The sequence below is a fragment of the Cervus canadensis genome, chromosome 28 (genome assembly GCF_019320065.1).
Source record: "Cervus canadensis isolate Bull #8, Minnesota chromosome 28, ASM1932006v1, whole genome shotgun sequence".
NCBI lineage: Eukaryota > Metazoa > Chordata > Mammalia > Artiodactyla > Cervidae > Cervus > Cervus canadensis.
The window spans coordinates 46,318,459-46,340,332 of NC_057413.1; the positions used below are offsets into that span (position 1 = coordinate 46,318,459).

The window sequence follows — 21,874 nt, forward strand, 5'->3', positions numbered from 1 at the left end:
TGGGGCTGATGACCCTAAACCGGGGCCTTAACCTTTCTGTGTAAAATGGGGATAATCCACATGACCTCCCAGGACGGTTGAGAGCATTAAGTCCGATTTCACACATAAAGCACTAAACTCACTACCTGGCCTATTTCCAAAACTCTAAGCTTAGTCAATGGCAAAACAGTTACTTCTGGAGAATCCCAGTGGATGTGATGTTGCATTAGGTATCATTATAGGCAAATCAGCATGCACTCCCTTTGAGTAACAACTCAGTGACTTCCCCATTGGCAGTACTTATGCCCCTCACCCCATCTCAGGACCCTTCTTCCCTGAACCCAAGTCCCCCCAGTCAGGCTGGCGTGGGTCCCGTTCAACACAAGCCTTGTCCCGCTTGAAACTCTGAGAGAGCTCCCCTCCGAAAACTCACCCACCCTAGGTCCCTTCCGCAATCTCGCCAGGCGAGCTGGGGCGGGGGGGGGGGGGGGGGGGGCGGTGGCAGGAAGAAAAGAAAAAAAGGTTAGGGAGGAAGAGAAAGAGAATGTGAAGACCTATGTAACCCGGTGCAGGGGGCAGGGGTGCAGGCCAAGCCATCCCCACCTGCCAGCTTCCTGTCTCTGCTTCTGATAAATAGGGGACACCGATGGCCAGATTTTCCATTCCCCCCATCCCCTCACCCGCCTTCACTCAATCAAAAAAAGATAGAGAGAGAGAAGCTGGGGGAGGGGCCTCTGGCTATAAAGCCTGCGGGCCAGGGGCTGAGCGCACTCGCCTGGCCTGCCCCATCCTTCTCCCGTCACCCCAGGCAGATTTAGCTGCTGACAGCTGCTTGGGACTCTGCCGCCAGGCCTTGGCCTAGACCCGCCGCCTCTCCCCTCTTTCTCATTGACTCCAGAGCCTCAGCCCCTCCATGGCTCAGAAAGAAGAGGCAGCGGCAGCCGCGGCGGCCGCGGAGCCCGCCTCCCAGAATGGCGAGGACCTGGAGAACCTGGAGGACCCCGAGAAGCTGAAGGAGCTGATTGAGCTGCCGCCCTTTGAGATTGTCACCGGGTGAGAGCTGGGCGTGGGCTGGGCTCCCCCTCCCCAGCACGAAGCAGCGGGGAGAGGCTGGGGGACTTAGGATGGGAATAGTAGGGGTCAGGGTCACCACCGACAGACCAACAGCGCACAGGTGTGCACCACATGGGAGGCAGCAGCAGATCTCTCCCAGCTTCTCAGAGTGACACCTCCGATCAGCCGAGGTAGGGGGAACTCTGGGGAATCGAGGACCCTGAAAAGGAAACCAGCCCTGGGGCTTCCTGGTGTTGGGGCGTCACCTGCCCCTCTAGGTAAAAGCAGTTTAGTCCCAGGGAATTTGGTGAGAACACGGGATACCGCCAGCACATTTCAATACAGTCCCAGAGTACCTCCTCCTGCAACTTCTGTCCCTGCTTCTGAGTGGGCCTCTCCTCTACCCTCTCTTTCTTTAGAGCTTCTCCCTGAAGTAGCAGAGCCTAATAGGAAAGACAGATCCATCCTTTCCCAAGCTAGTGAGAAGCAGTCTGTTTTTCTTGCTGCATCATCTCTGAATCACCCCAGGGGCTGAGATTCACATCCACCCCCAGGGAAAAAGAGAGGTTACAGGCCAGGTAACACAGGCCAGGGCCGGGGCTTCTGGACAGAGGAGGGGTTCCTTCACCCTCCACCACAGCCTGGAGGAAGCAGGACCTAGAGCCGAGAATGCTGAGGCTCCAAACAGGGTCCCCCTGTCGTGTCTAGATTATGCCACCTCCAGGAATAAAACAAGGCAGTCATCCTCCTCTTCTCTCTCTGTCCCTTTGGCAGAAGATTCTGGTAAATTCTTAAATGAAGAATAAGAAGGGAATTTGTTGTTGTTTAATCGTGAAGTCATGTCCGAGTCTTTGCGACCCCATGGACTGTAGCCCGCCCAGGCTCCTCTGTCCATGGGATTCTCTCGGCAAGAAGACTGGAGTGGGTTGCCATTTCCTCCTCCAGGGGATCTTCCCCACCCAGGGACTGAGTATGTGGGGGCGTAAGGAGTCCTTCTTGGGAGTCTCCAGCAATGCCCACAGGCAGCGGAGGGGCCGCAGGAAGAGAAATTCCGGGAAGAATGGAGGCATGATGCCTTCAAGGGCAGAAAGAGCCCTGGGAGGTGATTGGGACTTGCTGTTTGAAGCTGGGCAAGTGTTTTTTTCCAGTCCTGGCCTGGCTGCAATTTTTACATTTGTAACCTTAGGAAGTTGTGTTAGTTGATTCCCAAAGTTCCTTCTGGCTGAGACATTTTCCGGTTTCTAAGAGAACCTGAAGGAAACGTATCCTAGTTCTTGAGGCAAGGCTTCAGGGAAGAGCCCCTGAACTTGCACTTGTCCGTGGCCAACCGAGTAACGTCACCCTCATCCCAGGATTAAAGGAGCAACAGGGCACAGATTAATATAGACACAGGGAGAGCCTAGGGCCGCCAGGCTGGGAGAGTCCTCCGTTCCAGTGGCTTTTTATGGAAAGAGATCCTTTTTCTAACAGCTAAGAACGCCGGCCCATGCTGGCCTTGGTCTCCCTCTCACACACAGGCACACCCACTTTTGCTGTGTTGTAATCTCCCCGGCACACGGGCAGGGTCAGTTCAGAAGAGAATTAGAATGTTTGCTGGGTTGAACATGCTTTGGGGGCTCAGGGTGGTGGGTTTTGAAAGATTAAATCCTCTGATGTCACGGGCACGCATCCGGGGCTTTATGATGCCGGCACACTTTCACACGACTGAGCTCATTCCAGCCTCACCATGAGGCTGAGAGAGGAGCTGTATCACCGCCACACCCCACACAGATGGGGAAACAGAGTCAGGAAGGTCCAGTCACGCTCCCAGGCCACAGAACCAGTAAGAGGCACGCTTTCTGACTCCAGCCTAGCGTCCGTCTCACTGGTCTCCCAAACAGGGCTCCCACCTGTCTCCATCCTCCAGGTGGTGGGGTGCAAAGGCTTCCTTGAGCCAAGGCTCCCCAATGAGGCACAGGAGGGCCAGTTTCCGGAGGCTCTGAGAGCAGTTCAGGAGGGAGGGGGAGCCCGTCGTATTTCCCGGCCACAAGGAACAGCTGTGGAGATCTGTCTCCTGGGCCCCTGCGGGTAAACAGAGAACTTAAAATAGCCTCGAGGTGCGGCTGTGTCTGTGAGGGGACAGGCCCAGGGAAAGCTTTCCTCTCCTCCACTCTCCAGGTGTCCTGGCGTCAAAGGGCCAGCAGAGCCTGGCCTCCCCGGGGGAGGGTCTCATCACACTGCTCCTTGGAACAGGGCCCCAGACTAGAGCAGCAGACAGCTTTTGAGCAAACAGTCTGAAGGAAGGGGGACTACCAGGTATGAATAAGGAGAAACATACCCACTTGTCGTGATTCTGGTTTGAATAGGGCACTCGGGATAGAAAGCAGGGAATTCCCTGGTGGTCCAGGGGTTAGGGCTGGGCACTTTCCCTCCCAAGGGCCCAGGTTTAATCCATGGTCAGGGAACTAAGATCCTATAGGCTGCGTGACACGGTCAGAAAAAAAAAGAAAGCAGACTTAAGAACATTAAAAATGATGTGTTAGAAAATGCTAGCAAAAGGTCTATAGTAGCAGTGGTGTGCCCAGGCCTGTTCACGCCTCTCAGCTGAGAATCCATTGGATGCATCTCTTACCACGTCCTTGTTCACTGACTTCCTGTTGGTTTCTTGAAATCTCCATAGTGGGTGTGTAGACTGGAAAGCAGCAAATGTTAGAAATCAGGGCTTTTACCAAAAAAAAAAGCACTGAAAGGGAGAGCCCTCTGAACAGGAATGGAAGAGCAGAGGATGGATGTGCTTAAAAGGGTAAGACCTGAGGCCCAGAGAAGGCACCATCCATCAGTACCAGGTTTAATTTTCGAAAGTCGACCATTGTCCAAAGAGAGGTTAGATTACTCAATCTGTCTTTTGGATGAGGAAACCAAGCCTCGGAGAAATAATTTGCCCAAATCTAGTGGATGAAGTCAGGTTTCCCAGGTGGCGCTAATGGTAAAGAACCCGCCTGCCAATGCAGGAGATGCAAGAGACTTGGGTTCAATCCCTGGGTTGGGAAGATCCCCTGGAGGAGGGCATGGCAACCCACTCCAGTGTTCTTGCCTGGAGAATCCCCATGGACTGAGGAGCCTGGAGGGCTACAGTTTATAGGGTCGCAAAGAGTCGGACATGACTGAGCGACTAAGAACGCATGCACAAAGTGGATGGAGTAGGATGTGAATCCCAAGACTGGCTGACTCCAAATCACCACACTGCATCCAGAAAAAGCCATAAAGAGAAATCTTTTATGCAAATTCAACAAACAGTTTCTGAATAGGAGTCATTTTATTCACTGCCTGTTTTCTCCAGGCAGTGAATCTCCATGATGACAAGGATTCTGCCTTTTAGGTGTTTTCTCCCCAGCACCAAGAGTGGTACCCAGCTCCTAACTGGTGCTCAATAATTATTTGTTGAATAAATGAGTGAACTCATGATTGAGTGCCTATTGTGTGGTAGGCTCTCTGTCAGACATCCGGGTAGGGAATTAATGGGGAGAGGGCTACTTTTTGTAACTTTTTGTTTTATATTGGAGGACTTCCCCTGTGGCTCAGATGGTAAAGACTCTGCCTGCAATGCAGGAGACCCAGGTTCAACCCCTGAGTCAGAAAGATCCCCCTGCAGAAGGGAATGGCAACCCACGCTAGTATTCTTGCCTGGAGAATTTCATGGACAGAGGAGCCTGGTGGGCTACAGTCCATGGATTGCAAAAAGTCGGACACAACTGAACGACTGTCACCTCATAACTGATTAACGATGGTGTGATAGTTTCAGGTGGACGGCAAAGGGACTCAACCATACATACACGTGCATCCGTGGTCCCTCAACCCCACTCCCATCCAGGCTGCCACATAACACTGAGCAGCGTTCCCTGTGCTATACTGTAGGTCCTTGGTTATCCACTTTAAATATAGCATTGTGTACACATCGACCCCAAACTCCCTAACAATCAGGGAGGGCTTCTTGAGGGGAGAAGTTCTGGATATGTTATTAATATATATACAAAGATCCAGCAGCACTAGGCTCACAAGAGAATGCCTCTGGTTCTCGCTTGCTTCTGAACTCAGCTTGCTTGAGGGAAGCTCTGGGCACCAAAATGGGCTGACTCCCCATCCCTCCGTCCCAGCTGCAGCTCTGCCTGGCAGCAACCCTTGCTGTGTGTTTGTCTTTATCTCTAGTTACGTTGTGTATGATTTTACATGAAGCCGAACCTGCTATCAAAGGGGTTATTCTGGAACAGAGATAAATGGCACAGGCAGTGAGTCTCCTTTCAACCACTTCTTTAGCCACCAGTAGTTTACTCCACCCATGTGAGGAGAGAGAGGAGAAGCAGGGTGCAGAGAAGGGATGGGCCAGGAGTCCGGGGCCTTCAACGCCACTATTAACGCCGTGGCTGCTTGCCCCTCACCTGGACTCCTGAGCAGGTTGCGAAGGCTTGTTTCATAAAGGACAGAAGATGGTCACTGACTCTGGTCTCTGAGGGTCAGGGTAAGGTGGAAGCTTATGTGCAGCCGAGAAACAGAGCGGGCCCAGGGCTTGCGGAATCCCATCCAGAACCGCCAGTCAGGAGCCAGCAGTCCATCAAACACCTTCTTAGCTCTAGGAAGTTTGGCTGTTAGAACTCTGTTTCCCCATATTCCTCCTTCTAACGATGCCCACTATGTAGCATCCACTTCGAAAAGTGGTCTGAGAAATGGGAAAGGAAACTCAGACTGGCAATTCTGCCTCTTTCAAGTAGGTCATGAAAAGGTCTAGTGAGCAAAGCGGAAATGAGTCATCACTCAATTACCTTTGAGTAGGTTTTCTGCTCCATGGATTATTTGGGGGGACAAATGTCTAATCTCAGACAAGTTTCCACTGCTCTCCAAGTTGCTTGCCTTCACTGTCTAGATTTATGCTTAGGAAATGCAAATATTTTTTAATGTGAAAGTGAGGGGGGAAAAGAAATACACACACACACACACACACACACACACACATATTACATTGAGTCACATCTCTTCTCCCTCCATCAAGCAGAGAGTTGTCCCTCTTTTTCTAGATACAAGGATTCTTGGTTTCCTGCCTAGAGAACTACAATGTCCAGAAACCCAGGTCTAAGGAGATGAAGTGTGAATGGCCTTGTTTGCAGAAAGTATGAGGAAATGGTTCCTAAGGAGGTGCCGAAGTTGGCAGGAGGGGGTAGGTGTTATGCTGTTGGTTTCTGTGCTTGAAGAAGCGACTGGGTCCAGGTGAAAAAATCTATCATCAGCATCTCTCTCCTGGCCACCACTCCAACATACACTCACATACACACACTCAAACACACACACAGACATACACACACACTCACACTTAAGCAGGAAAATATCTGCTGGGGTTGAGAGCAAAGGGCTATATGTAAATATGGTACTAGAGCATGTCATTCTATGAGAAAATAAAAGATGTGTGTGATTATCTACAAAATCACTGTCACTATTTCTGTCTTTCCACTAGTGGGCATAATGTTATTTAGTCACTCTTTCATGTCCGACTCTTTTGCAACCCCATGGACTGCAGACCGCCAAGCTCCTCTGTCCATTGGCTTTTCCAGGCAAGAATACTGGAGTGGGTTGCCATTTCCTTCTCCAGGGGATCTTCCCAACCCAGGGATCAAACCCATGTCTCCTGCATTGGCAGGTGGATTCTTTACTATCGAGCCACCAGGGAAGCCGAGTGGGCATAGTAGTGTTGACTTACTTCATGATTCTATAGAATGACCCAAGATGACCACGTTGGCTAGCTCTCTGGATAAATTTCAGGCCACCTCTGTTCTTCTGGTGACCCTCCAGGACCTGGCTGTTTCAGTCTGTGAGAACCACAAAGAACCTCATTCAACCTGTATGCTCCTTCTAGAAAGACCAAGAATCCCACTGAGAAGCCCAGCAAGCTCGGTCTCTGAGCAAACCCAAAGAAAGACTGGGAGCCCAGACCTTCCGTGACTTTCCTTTGGCCCTTGAATGCACTTCCCTTTCTGAGGTACCGGGTCCAGAAGACCCTGCTGAGGGATAGGGCAGACCGTGAGGCTGCTGGCCCCAGGGGATGGAAACCGATATTTATGGAGAGGTGAAGGTTCTTCCTCTCCATTGGGCTTCCTGTTTCTCTGGGTCCTTTCCTCTTGCCTAAAGAAGAAGAGGACAGACTGAGAGAAGCATCAGTTGTAGACCATCCAGCCAACAGGCAACCTCACACTGGGCCACACATGTCTTCTCGGTTGGGCTGTACTTGGCAAAGTTGGAGCAATACTTTTCAGTTTCAGAAAGGAAACCTGAGGGACCACATAGGAAGCTACTGCTGAAGCCCCCAAGCCAACCAAGCAGCTATGAATCCTTCCAAAAACTTTACTGCAAATCCATCCTACAGGTGGCTCTTGATTGGACTTGGGGATGGTTGGGAGGGCGGGATGCTGGGATTGGGGGTGGTCTGGCACTGATCAGAGAGGAGAAAAAAAAGGTTTCAGCAAGAAGGGTAGGCTCCGTGCTTCTAGGGAGGAAAAAAAGCCACTCTAGGAAGTGAAAGGATCATTTAGCAACTGGCTAAGTTGAGGAGTGGTCTTCTGGGGTGTGTTTAATGGGGGAGAGCTCAGTGTAAGTGACTTCCCAGCAGGGACTGAAAGAGGAGAGGTGAATCATCAGGCCATCCTTTCTCCCCAAATGTTAAGTAAATAATAAACACATTCAACCAGGGACAGAGGGACTTAGAGAGCTAAAGATAGTACTCGAAGGAATCCCAGGGCTGGGGCCCCAAACACATCCATCTCCACAGTGGAAACTTAACCTGACAGCAAGGGACATGGAAACCCGGGTGGAGAAAATTTGGTGATGCGGAAGGGGACGACTCAAGTTTACTCAGCTCCTTGGCACCTGCTACTTATCCCTAAGAAGCCAAGGCCCTGCGATACCAGGGATCCCCCTGCAGCCCAGGGAGTTGGGTGACCTCTCTGGCGGGAGGGAAGGGGTATAGAGAAGAAAGAGAAGAGCTACTAGTTGGGGATCTTCTGGGGCAACCACAGAGATCACATTTTTTGAAGTTTTTTTGTTTTATTTTTGTCTGCACTGGGCTTCATCGATGCATGTGGGCTTTCTCTAGTTGCGGCAAGCGGGGCCTTCTCATTTCAGAGGCTTTTCTTGTTGTGGAGCACAGGATCTAGGGGGCGGGGCACAGTAGTCGCATCATGAGGGCTTAGTTGCCCCTCAGCATGTGGAATCTTCCTGGAGCAGGGATCGAACGCGTGTCCTCTGCATCGGCAGGCTGATTCTTAACCACTAGACCACCAGGGAGATCTGAGATTACATTTTTAAAAAGAAAACATTCAGCCTCTCCAGCTGGTACTCATCCCCTCCTCTCCTTCTGACCTTTTCAGTCTGTCTTCTTACAGCCTCTTCATTCTCCGTGGCCTTCAAACCTGCACAAATATTCCCTATTTTAGAAAAACATGCCCATACAAACAAGACAATCTTCAACACTGATGCTTGCTTCTTTAGTTTCTTTTTCTTACCTTATTCCTACCAAACTTTTTGAAACACCTGGCCTTTTTCTGCTGCTTTCATTTCCTAATCATCCACCTCCCCTGGAAGCCACTGGACATATTCATCACCAAGTCTGGTGTCCCAAGACACCAACTGGGCTTCCCAAATGTCAGACTTTTCCCCAGCTTCGCTCTCTCTGCCTAAAGTCACCCCCGTAACTCTTCCGTGGATCTGTTTCATTATACTTTTCTTTCCTCAGGAACCTGTAACAATTCTCTATTGACTCCTGAGTCAAGGCTAAACTTTCAAGAAACTTCACCGTGGGTCCTTACTCCACCTCGTCATTTCCAGCCGTCTTCTACTGTTCTCAGCTGTCTTATTTACATCTTTTCTTTCCAGCCAGAATCTAGCTGGTAGATTATAAGCATCTAAAGGACAGAGGCTAAGTCTTTTACGGTTTTGAAATGTGTCAATACCACACAAGTTAATTCATATCAAAGTACCCTGAGGTAGCCTAATTTCAAAAATAAACCTTCTTGGACACTTACATGACAACCATTCTTTCACCTGAGGGAAAAGATGACATGAGAAAGTCCTTGGGAGAGCCTGGGACTGCACATTTTAGGCCACCCCTTACCTAAGATGCCCACTCCAGCACTCTTGCCTGGAAAATCCCATGGACGGAGGAGCCTGGTAGGCTGCAGTCCATGGGGCTGCTGAGTCAGACATGACTGAGCAACTTCACTTTCACTTTCCACTTTCATGCATTGGAGAAGGAAATGGCAACCCACTCCAGTGTTCTTGCCTGGACAATCCCAGGGACGGCGAAGCCTGGTGGGCTGCCGTCTATGCGGTTGCACAGAGTCGGACACAACTGAGGCAACTTAGCAGCAGAGCAGCAGCAGTACCTAAGATGCAATATCTGAGTGACAAGGAGAGATTATGAAAGCGTGAAGTATTCTGCACAAGCTTTGCCTTGCTCTGTCATAAGAATGTTTACATGCTTGCTACTTTGTAATACTATTTGGGCACTGCTTTTCAAACCTGGCTACTTATTTGAATCATCTGGAGCATTTTTTTTTTTTAATACCGATCCCCAGGCCTCCTCCAAATGTTCTGATTTACTTGGTGTGGGGCGCCAGCAGGGACATTTGTAGCTCCTCCAGTGGATTCTAATGTACAGTCAGGTTAAAGAGTCACTGATTTAGAAATCTGAGCGTGTGCCATGTGTTGGGAGTGAAGGAGTGTTTGAAGATCTGTGCTAATGTGGTGTCCAGGATGCACACCTCACTCCATATTGTCTCCTCTCCTTTAGATACACCGTTTGAATTCCTTCATGCCTTTGTCACCACCGTTAGCATATAGGCAAGGCCTATTTCAGTAGACAGAATGAATCTGTCCCCGGGGGAATTGATCTTGGAAAGCCACCTACTCCAGGCGAGTCCTAGAGTAAGAACTCATCACCCGATCTCCTTCCCTGTGCCTTTGTCTCCTTGACCCATAGGGAGCGACTACCTGCCCACTACTTTAAGTTTCAGTTCCGGAACGTGGAGTACAGCTCTGGGAGGAACAAGACCTTCCTCTGCTATGTGGTGGAAGCACAGAGCAAGGGAGGCGAAGTGCAGGCCTCTCGAGGGTACCTAGAGGACGAGCACGCTGCTGCCCACGCGGAGGAAGCCTTCTTCAACAGCATCATGCCGACCTTCGACCCCGCCCTGCGCTACTTGGTCACCTGGTACGTGTCCTCCAGCCCCTGCGCGGCCTGCGCGGACCGCATCGTCAAGACCCTCAACAAGACCAAGAACCTGCGCCTGCTCATCCTGGTGGGGCGGCTCTTCATGTGGGAGGAGCCCGAGGTCCAGGCGGCTCTCAGGAAGCTGAAGGAGGCCGGCTGCAGACTTCGAATCATGAAGCCCCAGGACTTCGAGTTCATCTGGCAGAATTTTGTGGAGCAAGAAGAGGGTGAATCCAAGGCCTTTGAGCCCTGGGAGGACATTCAGGAGAACTTCCTGTACTACGAGGAGAAGTTGGCAGACATCCTGAAGTAGGCAGCTAGGTTCAGCCTCACGTGAGTCTGTTCACTGTCAACTTGGATAGGACAGGTGGAATGAGTGGTCTCTCTGATTTTCCTTTGAAAAGATTTCATCTCTTCTTTTCTGGTTGGTGGTAACAACATTCTTAGATCCTGCCTTTTCTCTTTCCTCTAAATTCCTCTCCCTAAATCCTGTCTCTCCTACCCTTTTATATCAAACTGACTTTCTCCATAACTTAGAGTGCTCAAGGGTGATAGAAATCCAGAAGCTTTGATGAGACCGAATAACTTTCGTAAGATGAGGATGGTACAAAGACCTGTTGTGCACGCACACGTGTGTGTGTGTGTCTATGTGTGTGTGTACACGTGAGCGCGCTCAGTTGCTTTGTCATGTCCAACTCTTTGCGACCCCATGGACTGTAGCCCAGGACCAGGCTCCTCTGTGCATGGAATTTTCAGATAAAAATACTGGAGCCGATTGCCATTTCCTATTCCAGGGGATCTTTCTAACACAGGGATCGAACCCTCAACGACTCCTGCATCTCCTATATTTGGCAGGTGGATTCTTTACAACTACACCAGCTGGGATGCCCGCAAGGACCTGTTACTGAACAGCAAAGATATTTCGGTTCTCTAACAAGTCCCCATGTCCACCTGTCCAAACTTACTAACTCTAGACACCTTCTAGACACTCTGCCCCCACCCCATCTACAATCCTACCATTTTTTCCTTTAATGCTGGTTTTTCATTCCTACAGGGGCATTTTTTCCCCCTCATTTTTGGTAATTTTGAATGTCCTTGAATGGATTTGTATTCAACTCTTTGTGGGGACGAGGGAGGCTGAGAAATTCATGTTTTCAAACAAATGGTTCTGCTTTGAGGGAGACCAGGAATTGCTGTGTGAACGTACAATGCAAAAACACTTCTGTTAATAAGACCTCAGCACAACTTGCACAAAAACGATGAATTCAGGAATGGGGATAATAAAGCAACAAGTTCTGCTATAAAGGAACGTTTTGGAAAAGGAAATGGCAACCCACTCCAGTACCCTTGCCTGGAAAATCCCATGGATGGAGAAGCCTGGTAGCCTACAGTCCATGGGGTCGCAAAGAGTCAGACACGACTGAGCGACTTTACTTCAATACTTCAAGGGTTAAAAAGATGTTTGCAAATTAGGCAACAGCTCAGAAGTAGCCTCCTAACAGGTATCAAGATGGGATAGGAGAACTGGAAGTAAAGATTAGCTACTTGAGCAAATAATTAGGACACAATTAAGGCCAATTCGACCTCTTGCTGAGGGTAAATCAGACTCTTTTAGAGAAACAGGCCAATTGCCCTCAGGAAAGAGGGTACAGGATCCCCTACTGTCTCTTTTTGAATTTGGTCTGATCTAGTTTGCTTCCACAGAAGTGCTATGTATAACTAAGTCCCTTTACAAGACCTGAGTTACTGATCAAAACTTTCCATTACCAGAGAAAGGGTCTTCACACCCTCTTATCCAACTTTAATTCTGTAACACCTCACAGGTTAGTGAAACATGAAAGCAGAATGCTTCCAGGATGTTAAATTTATTTTTGGTGCCTCTCAGTCTTAATACTCTAAAGAGATGCTGCTTCATGGACATGTTCTGGAAACACCAATGTTCCAGAGCCTGATGTTGGCAGGTCTATGCACACAGGGTTTTGGATCGTTCTCCAGCTGAGCATTGGTCAATCCATCAAGTCACAGTTCTCAGCCATTTCTTATAAAAAAGCAAGACCTATTCACTGAATTCAGTGAGACCAGGGTCAGATAGTGCTATGAGATACCTTGCTCACCTAAAATAAGACACCACTCAAGAGTGATGGTGAGTAGTAATACAGATTTCTAAAGGTGACCTCTGAAAATACAAAAATTCCTTGAAGATTTTATTAGTGTAGAAACTAGCACCCATAAACCCTACATAAATTCTGTAGAATGATGACTGGCAGCCTAATTTTAACTCTAGTATACTTTCTTCTTAAACATCTTGTAGTCACAGGCCACTTTTTCAGCTGCCAAACTAGCAAGACCTCAGAGATGAGTGTGTTTTACCTATTAAGTCAAATAATTAAATAGCTAAATCTGCTATAAAAATTAAGCATTTCAAGGAGGATTAAAAAGCTTTTAACTTTCGATAATTGAGAGTTGCCTCTTACACTGATCTAAATCAACATAAATAAACAGATAAATCAGTTTGAGAGAAAAGTCCACTTCTAAGTCAATTTTTTAATAAAATATTATTGAACAAGTTCCACATTCTAAGTCTCTTTCCATTAGTGTACATAATTGTATTATCTGGACCCATTAACATGCTTCCCTGTACTCTATTTTGGTTGCTCATATTCCTGAAGGGAGAGGTTAAAACGTACCAAATTAAAAAAAAAAAAAAACTGGCATGAAATCAAGTTGTAATCTAAAAGCCCCAAAGAACTCTGCTTAATTAAAATACTCTCAAGAAATGAGCATTTGTTAAAGAAATGTGTCTCATATATCTTCTTCCATCTTTTGAAAAAATGACAGAATAGGATTTAACCATATAGTTAAAGCAAGATAACATAGTTAGGCTTCCTAGGTGGCTCAGTGGTAAAGAAACCGCCCACCAAGCAGGAGATATGGGTTCAATCCCTGGGTCGGGAAGATCCCCTGGAGAAGCAAATGGCAACCCACTCCAGGATTCTTGCCTGGGAAATCCCATGGACAGAGCACCCTAGCTGTCTAGTCCATGGAGCTGCAAAGAATCAGACACGACTTAGTGACTTGACAGCAGCAGCGGCAACATAGTTGAAGCACATCTCTTCTGGGGCTCTCTCTGTGTGAACCACACCAAAATATGAATGAAACAAATCCAATCCTGAATAAAACAGAAACCACAGGTGGCTATGGAGAAATTCAGGCATTCATTGAGAAAGGCACAAAGAAACCCTAACTGAGAAAGAAAACTCTTCGTTGTTTGGGGCCAGCAGGGCTCTCAGTAACATTGCTTTCTGTTTTCTCACAAAGGTCTGCCTGCTGCCACCAAGAGACAGCAATGACACGTGGTCACCTGGGACATGCCTGACTTCTTAATACCGCTTGGAGCTGAACGACATCCGACACCCACCAACCCTACTGCCCAAGGCCTTCTGAGGACTCAAAACACTTATGCTGTAAATCACTTAAGCTGTGTCTCTCTCTCTAAGGCTGCTCTTGGGAAACAGCAAAGTGAGCTGTGAAGAGAAATGGCACCAGGCTCTGTGGGACTGAAGGTCCATATTATTCCCCCAATTGGGCTTGGGGCAAAGAGCCTCAGACCCAAAGTCTGAACAGATCTTTGAAACATGTCTAGAAATGCATCTCATGTTAAGTTGGGATTTTTTTTTTTTTAAACAGCAACATTAATAAAAGAGGTGGCGTGGTCTTTCTGTGACCAGGTTTTTTAAGGAATGATAACATTTAGAAATTATAGACAGCAAATCCCAGAAACAGGGATGTCCCAGGCTATGAACCAAGCCACATTATATAAAGTGGAAGAATCTTAAACTGGAACTTGCCAGGGCTACACAGGATGTACCAACTCCCATGCAGACTTCACACCTTGGTCTTGACCTTCAGGAAATACTGTCTCAAGATTATTTGTAAATGAGTGTCTTTTCTCTCCTCTGAAACAAGGAGTATGGCAGAGGATGAAACAAAAGGCACAGGAAACCTGTTCCTAAGGAATATAAACATCCCAATTGCCAATCCATAAGCAATTAGCCCCCTGATTAAAGAGGAAAGGGCGAGAAGTAGGATCTAAATGTTTGGACACACTTAATGTAGGGGTAGTCTGTGCGTCATACTTGATGGCGAGGGCAGGATCGTGTCAAAAGTCTCATTTCTTAAAAGGCTTGTTTGAGTCCTATGTAGAAGCAAAATTTCACGTGTGAATTTCTGGGTGTTCGCCAAACTCTAACTAGGTTTCCAGGAATAATGTGCCCATTCTGATTATCAGGTCATGCCTCCTTTCCCCAGGCTTCAAGTGTGATAAGTCATCGGAATTTGACCCCAAGACTATCTGCAAATGACAGGGCACTTTATCACATCCCTGTGGAATTCCACTTACAGCCAGACCTTCACAAGACTAGGTTTTGTTAATAAGAATGTGAACAAGGCTCATACTCCATGAAACAAATTAACCCTAGTCCATTAAAATGTAGCAGAAGCCTGGAAAACCAATGTTTTGACCCAGTGGTAAGATGTATTTGCAGAGTTAAGCGAAATACTTCAATTCTAGTTTCCTCTTACCACCCCACTCTCCTTTTCACTTTTGTACATTCTTTCTTCCCTTTCAACCTCACTGTGTGTCTGTGGACAGAAACAAAGCTACAAGAAAAGCCTTAGTCTAAAAGTCTGACAATGAACTTGCTCCCAGCACTGCCCTTACCCCATCAACATGAAGAACTTGTCTGTTACACATAGAGATACAGAAGAAGTCAAATACTTTTTGAAACTGCTGCCTCATATCAGGCTGCCAGGCGATAAGAACACAAGTCTAAAGTACAAAGATTACATTTAACCAGTGCTCTCCTGGTGTTTCCACAAGCCCCTTCTAAAATCCGATTCTTTTACACTTGGGAAAGCAGCAGGTCCTATGACAGACCAAGAATTCACTCTATGGAGAAAATCAATAGCAGGCCTGTCTGATCTCAATACCACAGTAAGAGAACAGAGGGTGGAAATAGTCTCCTAGTTTTCCCCACACCTCTGATACTGAACCACTGGCTAAAATCCATGAGCCTTATTCTTCCACCATGAAAATCAAGAGTGGACAAAGTGCTGCTCTGAGCTTAGAAGGGGACAAATTTACTCTTTTCCATCCCAGCTGGATAGATGTCAGAATCTTCTGGAGCTCAAAAACACAAAACTGGCAACTCTCCCCCCCCCCCCCCAATTAAATTCCTATTTAAGAGGGACTGGACCTTTATTTTAAAGAGATTTGTATGCATTTTGTTGAGAACTGCGGGTTGAGTCATTCATTAGTTCACACTAAGAACCTTGCCAGGTATTTCGCATACGTTGTTCTGTTTTATGACTGAATTCAGACAGGTGCAGTCACAGAAACTACATGGTGGCCAGGACAGAGGAAGCATTCGCTAGGAGACTCTGAAAGCCTGCCTCCCCAGTGTCCTTGCCCGTTCTGACGTCTTCTCACGTGGCCCTCTTCCGACTGGGCCCTCTGACGCATGAACCCGCCATTAGCCAAGTACAAATCAACACAGACATGTACACAGAACCTCATTGGAGCACCCCCCCCCCAAAGATCTTTAGTTTTCCATTTTTGTCACCACAAATTCCTTGTAAGCATAAAACTTTTGTAATTTAAACAAAAATCAAACCCGTAATTCTGTCCTAGGATGAATTTGATGCCATAAGGATGATACCAAGTAAGTGCACAAATGACACAAGATGCAAAATTAACTGAAAACGGTCATCCTTCCTGAAATTTCTCTTAAAACAGCAGAGAAGTAAAAGTAATGCTGCCACCTAGTGGCAACCCAAACAAATCACATAGCATCCCCAGCAAAATAAGAGGTCCTAGGCCCAACATTTGGTCCCTCCCCTTACCTTCCTGAAAAAGAAAAATTCCCAGCATCAAGCAACCCCTCCTCCAGAGTCCCATTCAATCCTGAGAATACAGCAACCCAGGTCTGGCCTGTGACACAGACTACTTCACAAGAAACGGTCCTCTGACCATTTTAAGGTCAGTTTGCGCAGTCCTGTGGCCCAGGTGATGCAGAAGGTAGACACATCCAAAATGCTCTTCTATTCAGAGTGTGTACACAGTAATTCTGATGTCTGTTGCCTCAAAGACCTCCTCAATTATTGCGGATACATTTTCCCATTGCAGACGATCAAGACCACATCCAATCCTGAAAAAGACAAAACATCTCCACTGGTTGTGATTGAGGAAAAGGCTCCTTCTCTCTTTCCCTAGGCTGCATCCACCCAAAGCCAAAGATAACATCTGGTTTCACACCTATAGGCAACCATGGTGGGAGTTTAGAAGTTAATTCCTATTGTGAGTCACCTAAGGCTGTTTCCTGGACAGCCCTAACATCCAATAGCTGTCACTTCTCTTTTGCCAAATAAAGTACCAATTCCCAGTTACTTCAGGGTACATTTAGAAATGTGTAACTGCCACGAGACAGAAGAACTCACTATTTCTACTAGTGAAAACAAGCCGTGGGTAGATGGGAAAAGGTTGGTATTTTTAAAATGTGTTAGTCACTCAGTCGTGTTTGACTCTTTGTGACCCCATGGACTATAACCTGCCAGGCTCCTCTGTCCATGGGGATTCTCCAGGTAAGAATATTGGAGTGGGTTGCCATGCCCTTCTCCAGAGGATCTTCCTGACCTAGCGATCGAACCTGGGTCTCCCGCACTGTAGACAGATTCTTTACCGACCACCAGGGAAGCCCATTTTAAAAATACACTTATGGTAACGGAACGTTAAGGAAGATAACTGGGAAATGCCAAGCTGATTGTATTCCAATCTTCCCAACACCCTGGTGAGAAACCTCAATCAGCCCACAAAACTCTTACTACCCAGCACCTTTCTTCCAAGATGCTACTTTACTGATCCTCAATATCCCCAGGGAAAAAAGAAAGGCTTAAAATTGATAATTTTATATTAATGTGTTAAGTACCTGAAAAAACTGTGATTTTAAAAAAAAAAAACAGTTTCTGGTACGGAAGTCGTGAATATATTACAGACCAGTTTAAGACGAGGGACCAAGTAGCCACATTTCTAACTCGGAGCTTGGAATAAACCTGCATGCATGGTCAGTACTGACTCAGAACTAGTCTGACAGGAAGAGAAGGGACCTCAAGCCTATTCCTGAAAAGGAAACAAAGAGGATACTGAACCCCCAACATCAGTCCCTTAAGTTCCCAATATCTAGGGTCTAAGTCGTTACATTAGCGACATATCCTCTGGCCACTATCCATGCTGAACATAAATAAGCATGCAGTTTACAAAGCAATGATAAGCTACAACTTTGTTCACACAGAATGAACAGGTCTGGGACACCTGAAGTGGCCCAGAGAAAAATCACAATTGCTCAGTCTTGATTCTTTAGCTGTACTAGAGAATGCCTAGAATTCAACAAATAGTGGTGAACAATGGTTCCTCCCTACTAGGCAGGCTGAGGAAGATCTGTGTTTTCATCATCCTGATTCACTCAGCCCAAGCTAAAAGATGGGCATGCCTTGAGCGAAGATCTGACAACTGGTTTACTGATGATTTTTAAATGTTTTGATCTGTCCACCTTTAAATCTACATTTTGGGTTAAGATAAGCTTTTCAATCACTTGTCCTGGGTAGGACAGTAAGCCCCACAGTCAAGTCTTCACTCAGGGCCCCGGGTTTCCTTGCCTCGGCATGGATAGTTCGGTGACTCCATTCCTCAGACAGTGGGACTTCATGGCCTCTAAACTCTTCCGCAAGTTTTCGTAAGTTGGCTTGTGTGATGCCCTTTTCTTTGTAATCTGAGTGTGAAGAACAAATTCAATTTTCCATTAGTCCAAAATGAGAGCCAAAGAAACGTCATCATGTTCTCCCAACATCGTGGTAATTAAAATAAGTATACTTTTATAGACTAGATAACAAATGTCATATGGTCTCTTCCAGTTATGGGAATCCACTGAATAGAACCAGAGACCCAGACACTGCCACATCTTTTCTTTTCCTAAGAAACCCAGATTAGCAGGTGTGCCTATTGTCTATTGTTTTTAAGCAGGTAGGTGAAAGTTCCTGTGCTACTTCCAAGAGATAAGCTATGTATCTGTAACAAGGAAGAACCCACAGCACCTAAAAATTTCCTGTTCGGTTTATTTACTTAAAAACAGTGCTTGCTTTTTATTTCCCTATAAAAGAACAGAAAGAAACTGGTAGCATTCCAAACAAGATTTAAAGTCACAGTAGCCTTAAAGGACAGCATCCCCACTTTGTGTGCTACCCTAATCAAGCTTGGAGTGAGCTGGCTCTAAGTTCATCCAGCAGCATCACCAAGAGGGTGCACTCCTTCACAGGTCAAAGACCACTGGGACAGTGGAAGAAATCCACATGGAGGAAGCAGGCAGGAGAGGAGCAGAGTATTACCTGGCACTGCATTTGGTAAGGAAGAATGAGAGAAAAACTCTTTTGAGCAATCCGTCTCTTGAGACTTTATTGTCTCTATTTCACTAGGACAATGAAGGAATTAAAGCAAGGGAAGCATCTTTCGCACATCATGTAACAGGTCTCTGGTAAATATCACTACTTCTTCCCATGCAAGTTGGAATGCAGCCTCATGTTTCTAACCCAGTGCACCAAACAGCCACCACCTCTGGGTCTGAGGCAGCATGAGGTCAGCGTTTGACCATTTTTTGTTGGCTATAAAGAAACACTGTGATCAACACAAGTGCAGCACAGCCCATCTGTTTGCTAATACTTAAAACTTACTGCAAATTGGCCCCGTCTTACCAGGTAATATATATATCGTCCATCTCTCTTCAGAACAGCCACTTCTCCAGACTTTTTCTCTAAGAAAAATAGTTATTTAGTAGTAAAAAAGAAAAACCAAAACACTGATCTTCATTCTTAGATTTTTAAAAGATCTTTATAGATCTGAGTCTACTTCAGAACTAGAATTAATTTTCAACTCTGAAGAATCCTTTGATCCTTATCAGCCTTCCTAAACACCATATTCCTTAACTTCCAGTTTTCCTGTTTTAGGAAATCATGTTTTTAATCACATTTTCCTCATACTCCGTCTTCAATCCTGCTGCATTTTCAAATACCCTTTCCTATTCTCTTAAAAAATGTTAATGTCTACTGCCTTTAAATGTTTTAGAATGTACAGCATTTTTTACTTGCCAAATGTGTATTTAATAATTTAATCATTATCTTTTTACATACAAACAGCTAATGTGTTAAGCATTATGGGGAACATAGATGTATTAATATTAAAAACTTAATTATTTAACAGTTTCCAGTCAGAAGAATGTGTGGTGTTTTGAAACAAATATAACATAAAGCAGTAAAAAGTTGCTTTCTTTAGACTGGGAGCGGAATCACCAGTGGAGACTGACTCAGTAAGCCTGAATTGTGGTCTAAGCAACTGTTTCAGAAGCTCCACCTGTGATTCTGGCACACATTTCTGCTTTACAATCACTGGGAGCAAGTGAGGTAAGTGTTTGTAAGGAAAAGTTCTAAACTCTTTGAAGTATAAGCACAGTATGGGCAAACAGAAAATCCTGAATGCCAGGCTAAAAGCTGTGGACTTTGCTTAGCATGCCAGAGTTGTTAAAGGTTTCACACAAATGGAGTGATATTAAGAAAGATTTATGAAAGAGGGAGAAAAAGTGTATTTATGGAAAAGTTTCATTTAAAACTTTTACAGGAACTCAGGTTTCGTGGGCCAACCCAAACTCTGTAGAGGAAAAACTTGCAGTGTTAAAAGGACTCGGTAGTTAGGAACCCCATCTGTGCATATATATCTTGTTTAAATTATTAAGCTTAACAGGAGCATCAAAAGATGGTCTAGTCAGGGCAGGTGAGTTCAACTGCTTTCAAAACTCACGTTGATTTAACAGTTCCTGCACCCCTCCAAATTTCTTCTTGAAGAGGACAGCTATCCCAGCGCCCATTCGACAGTCCTCACTGATACAGTGCACTAAAGAGTCTGTTTTGGGACATGCAAAAAGGTCGCCTTTCACATAAGTAATCTAAAATGTGCAAAGAGAAAGAAAACATTTATTAGATATAGAAAAATACTAAGCTACTTCTTTTCCTTTATTGTGCCCGCCACAACCACTACCTCTCCCCACCATCCCTCCTTCATTTAAAAGACAAATTTTCAGAATTTAAGAGGTTATCTAAAGCGAATTAAAGCATGTGCAAAGTAAAGTAATGAGTGGGCTCTGCCTAAGATTGTATCAGCCTTTTTAAAATAAATCAACAGGAGAGAAAAAAAGACAATTCAATTACTAGTTTAACTAAAAAGTGTTTGTGCTTTGACCTCAAGCATTCTGAATTTCAGTTCACCAGTAAGTTAATAGTTGTTACCCACTCGGCTTCCTTCCGAATCTTCATTAGGGCTGCCAGCCATGATACTGGGTCGCTATTTCTTCAGCTATAAAAAGGGGAAAGGAAATCATGCTTAGGCAGCCCGAATATATTACATTCAGACTTCCCTGACCACCCACGTACTAACTTTTCCACCCACCGTTTATCAATGAATGTGACTTCTCTAAAAAGGAACGCAAAAATCCTCTGGGCAAGGAGGGGAGGAATAATGCCTGGTTCGGACGCGGCCGTGACCCGATTGCATTTCGCGCTTCCCAGGAGCGGAAGAAAGGCAGTCCTAGGACCCGCCTCCTCCTTTCCCCGCGCCCGCGCCGAGCAAAGCTGATTTTGGACAGTCTTTTCTCTGAAAGATACAAAAGTACTTCCCCGTTGGGTCTGGCCCAGGGACAAAAAGGTGGGGCTTAGCCACAGTCCCGCTAAGTTGCCAACTAGAGAGTGTACCGGTCGGGCGGACTGTACTGCCAAGGCGCGGGCAGGGGTGAGAGAGAAGGCGGCCCCTCAAGGAAGGCTCACTCCCATCTTTTGCGGGGGGGAACTGGGGGGAAAAGTAAAGAGAGGCCTCCCATTCTCTGTCGCCTACCCTAGGGCTGATCAGCCAAGGCGTAGGGCCTGTCCCGGGATCCCGAGGGAGGAAGCGAGGAGGCTTGCTCAAAGCTCCAACGTACCGCGCCCTTCACCTGGAAAGGAGTTGGCCGTTACGAGGTCCCGCCCCGCGGGGAAGGGCTCTGGTAGGTGGGTAACAGCGGACGAGCCCACGATACGAAGCCAATCCCACCGCAGCCTTTAATTGCGCGCACCTAAGATGGCCGCCCACCATCCGGGGGCCGGACGGAAACGAGCCCCTCTAGCTAGCTGGCCGAACCTGCACTCTTTGGTGATGGCCGCCGAACTTCCGGCGGTGAAGGCCGTAGAGCACCCGACCGCCGCCGCCGCCCGGGCATGCGTAACGAGACAGCCGAATGCAAGTTGGGTAGAGCGGCGCCTGCGCATTAAGTCCCAGGGGGGTGTGTCTCCAGGGGCCGCATAGAAGAGGGAGGGCAGTTGCCAAAGGAGTTACTTAGCGCCTGCGTGGTGCTAATGTTCAGGGCGGTGTTTGAGTGGAAGGGTCTGGCGCGCCTAGAAGGCGCCTGCGTATTCCTACGGTCGGGTGGGAGCCAATCAGGAAAATGGGCGTGGCTGAGGCACACGCCTGCGCGGTGCTGCTTCTGC

At 46.8% G+C, this 21,874-nt stretch overlaps 2 protein-coding genes across 11 annotated transcripts; one reads left to right on the forward strand and one right to left on the reverse strand.

The window, feature by feature from the left end:
- The first annotated feature begins 731 nt into the window (after positions 1–731).
- Positions 732–13,976, forward strand: APOBEC2 (apolipoprotein B mRNA editing enzyme catalytic subunit 2). Its single transcript, XM_043449272.1, has 3 exons — positions 732–1,032; positions 10,031–10,594; positions 13,580–13,976. The coding sequence occupies exons 1-2, from the start codon at positions 893–895 to the stop codon at positions 10,572–10,574; spliced, it is 684 nt and encodes a 227-aa protein (XP_043305207.1). The 5' UTR covers positions 732–892; the 3' UTR covers positions 10,575–10,594; positions 13,580–13,976.
- Positions 12,786–21,739, reverse strand: OARD1 (O-acyl-ADP-ribose deacylase 1). Of its 10 annotated transcripts, none has more exons than XM_043449275.1 (7): positions 21,528–21,719; positions 21,246–21,342; positions 20,649–20,711; positions 20,160–20,304; positions 19,061–19,119; positions 17,972–18,084; positions 12,786–16,467 (listed from the first exon to the last, which is right to left on the reverse strand). In XM_043449275.1, the coding sequence occupies exons 3-7, from the start codon at positions 20,685–20,687 to the stop codon at positions 16,365–16,367; spliced, it is 459 nt and encodes a 152-aa protein (XP_043305210.1). In that variant the 5' UTR covers positions 20,688–20,711; positions 21,246–21,342; positions 21,528–21,719; the 3' UTR covers positions 12,786–16,364. The 10 variants fall into 10 exon arrangements, with proteins under 10 accessions (XP_043305210.1, XP_043305211.1, XP_043305208.1 ...); XM_043449276.1 differs by lacking the exon at positions 21,528–21,719 and adding an exon at positions 21,463–21,501; XM_043449273.1 differs by lacking the exon at positions 21,246–21,342 and having other exon boundaries at positions 21,528–21,739.
- Between the last annotated feature and the right edge of the window lie 135 nt (positions 21,740–21,874).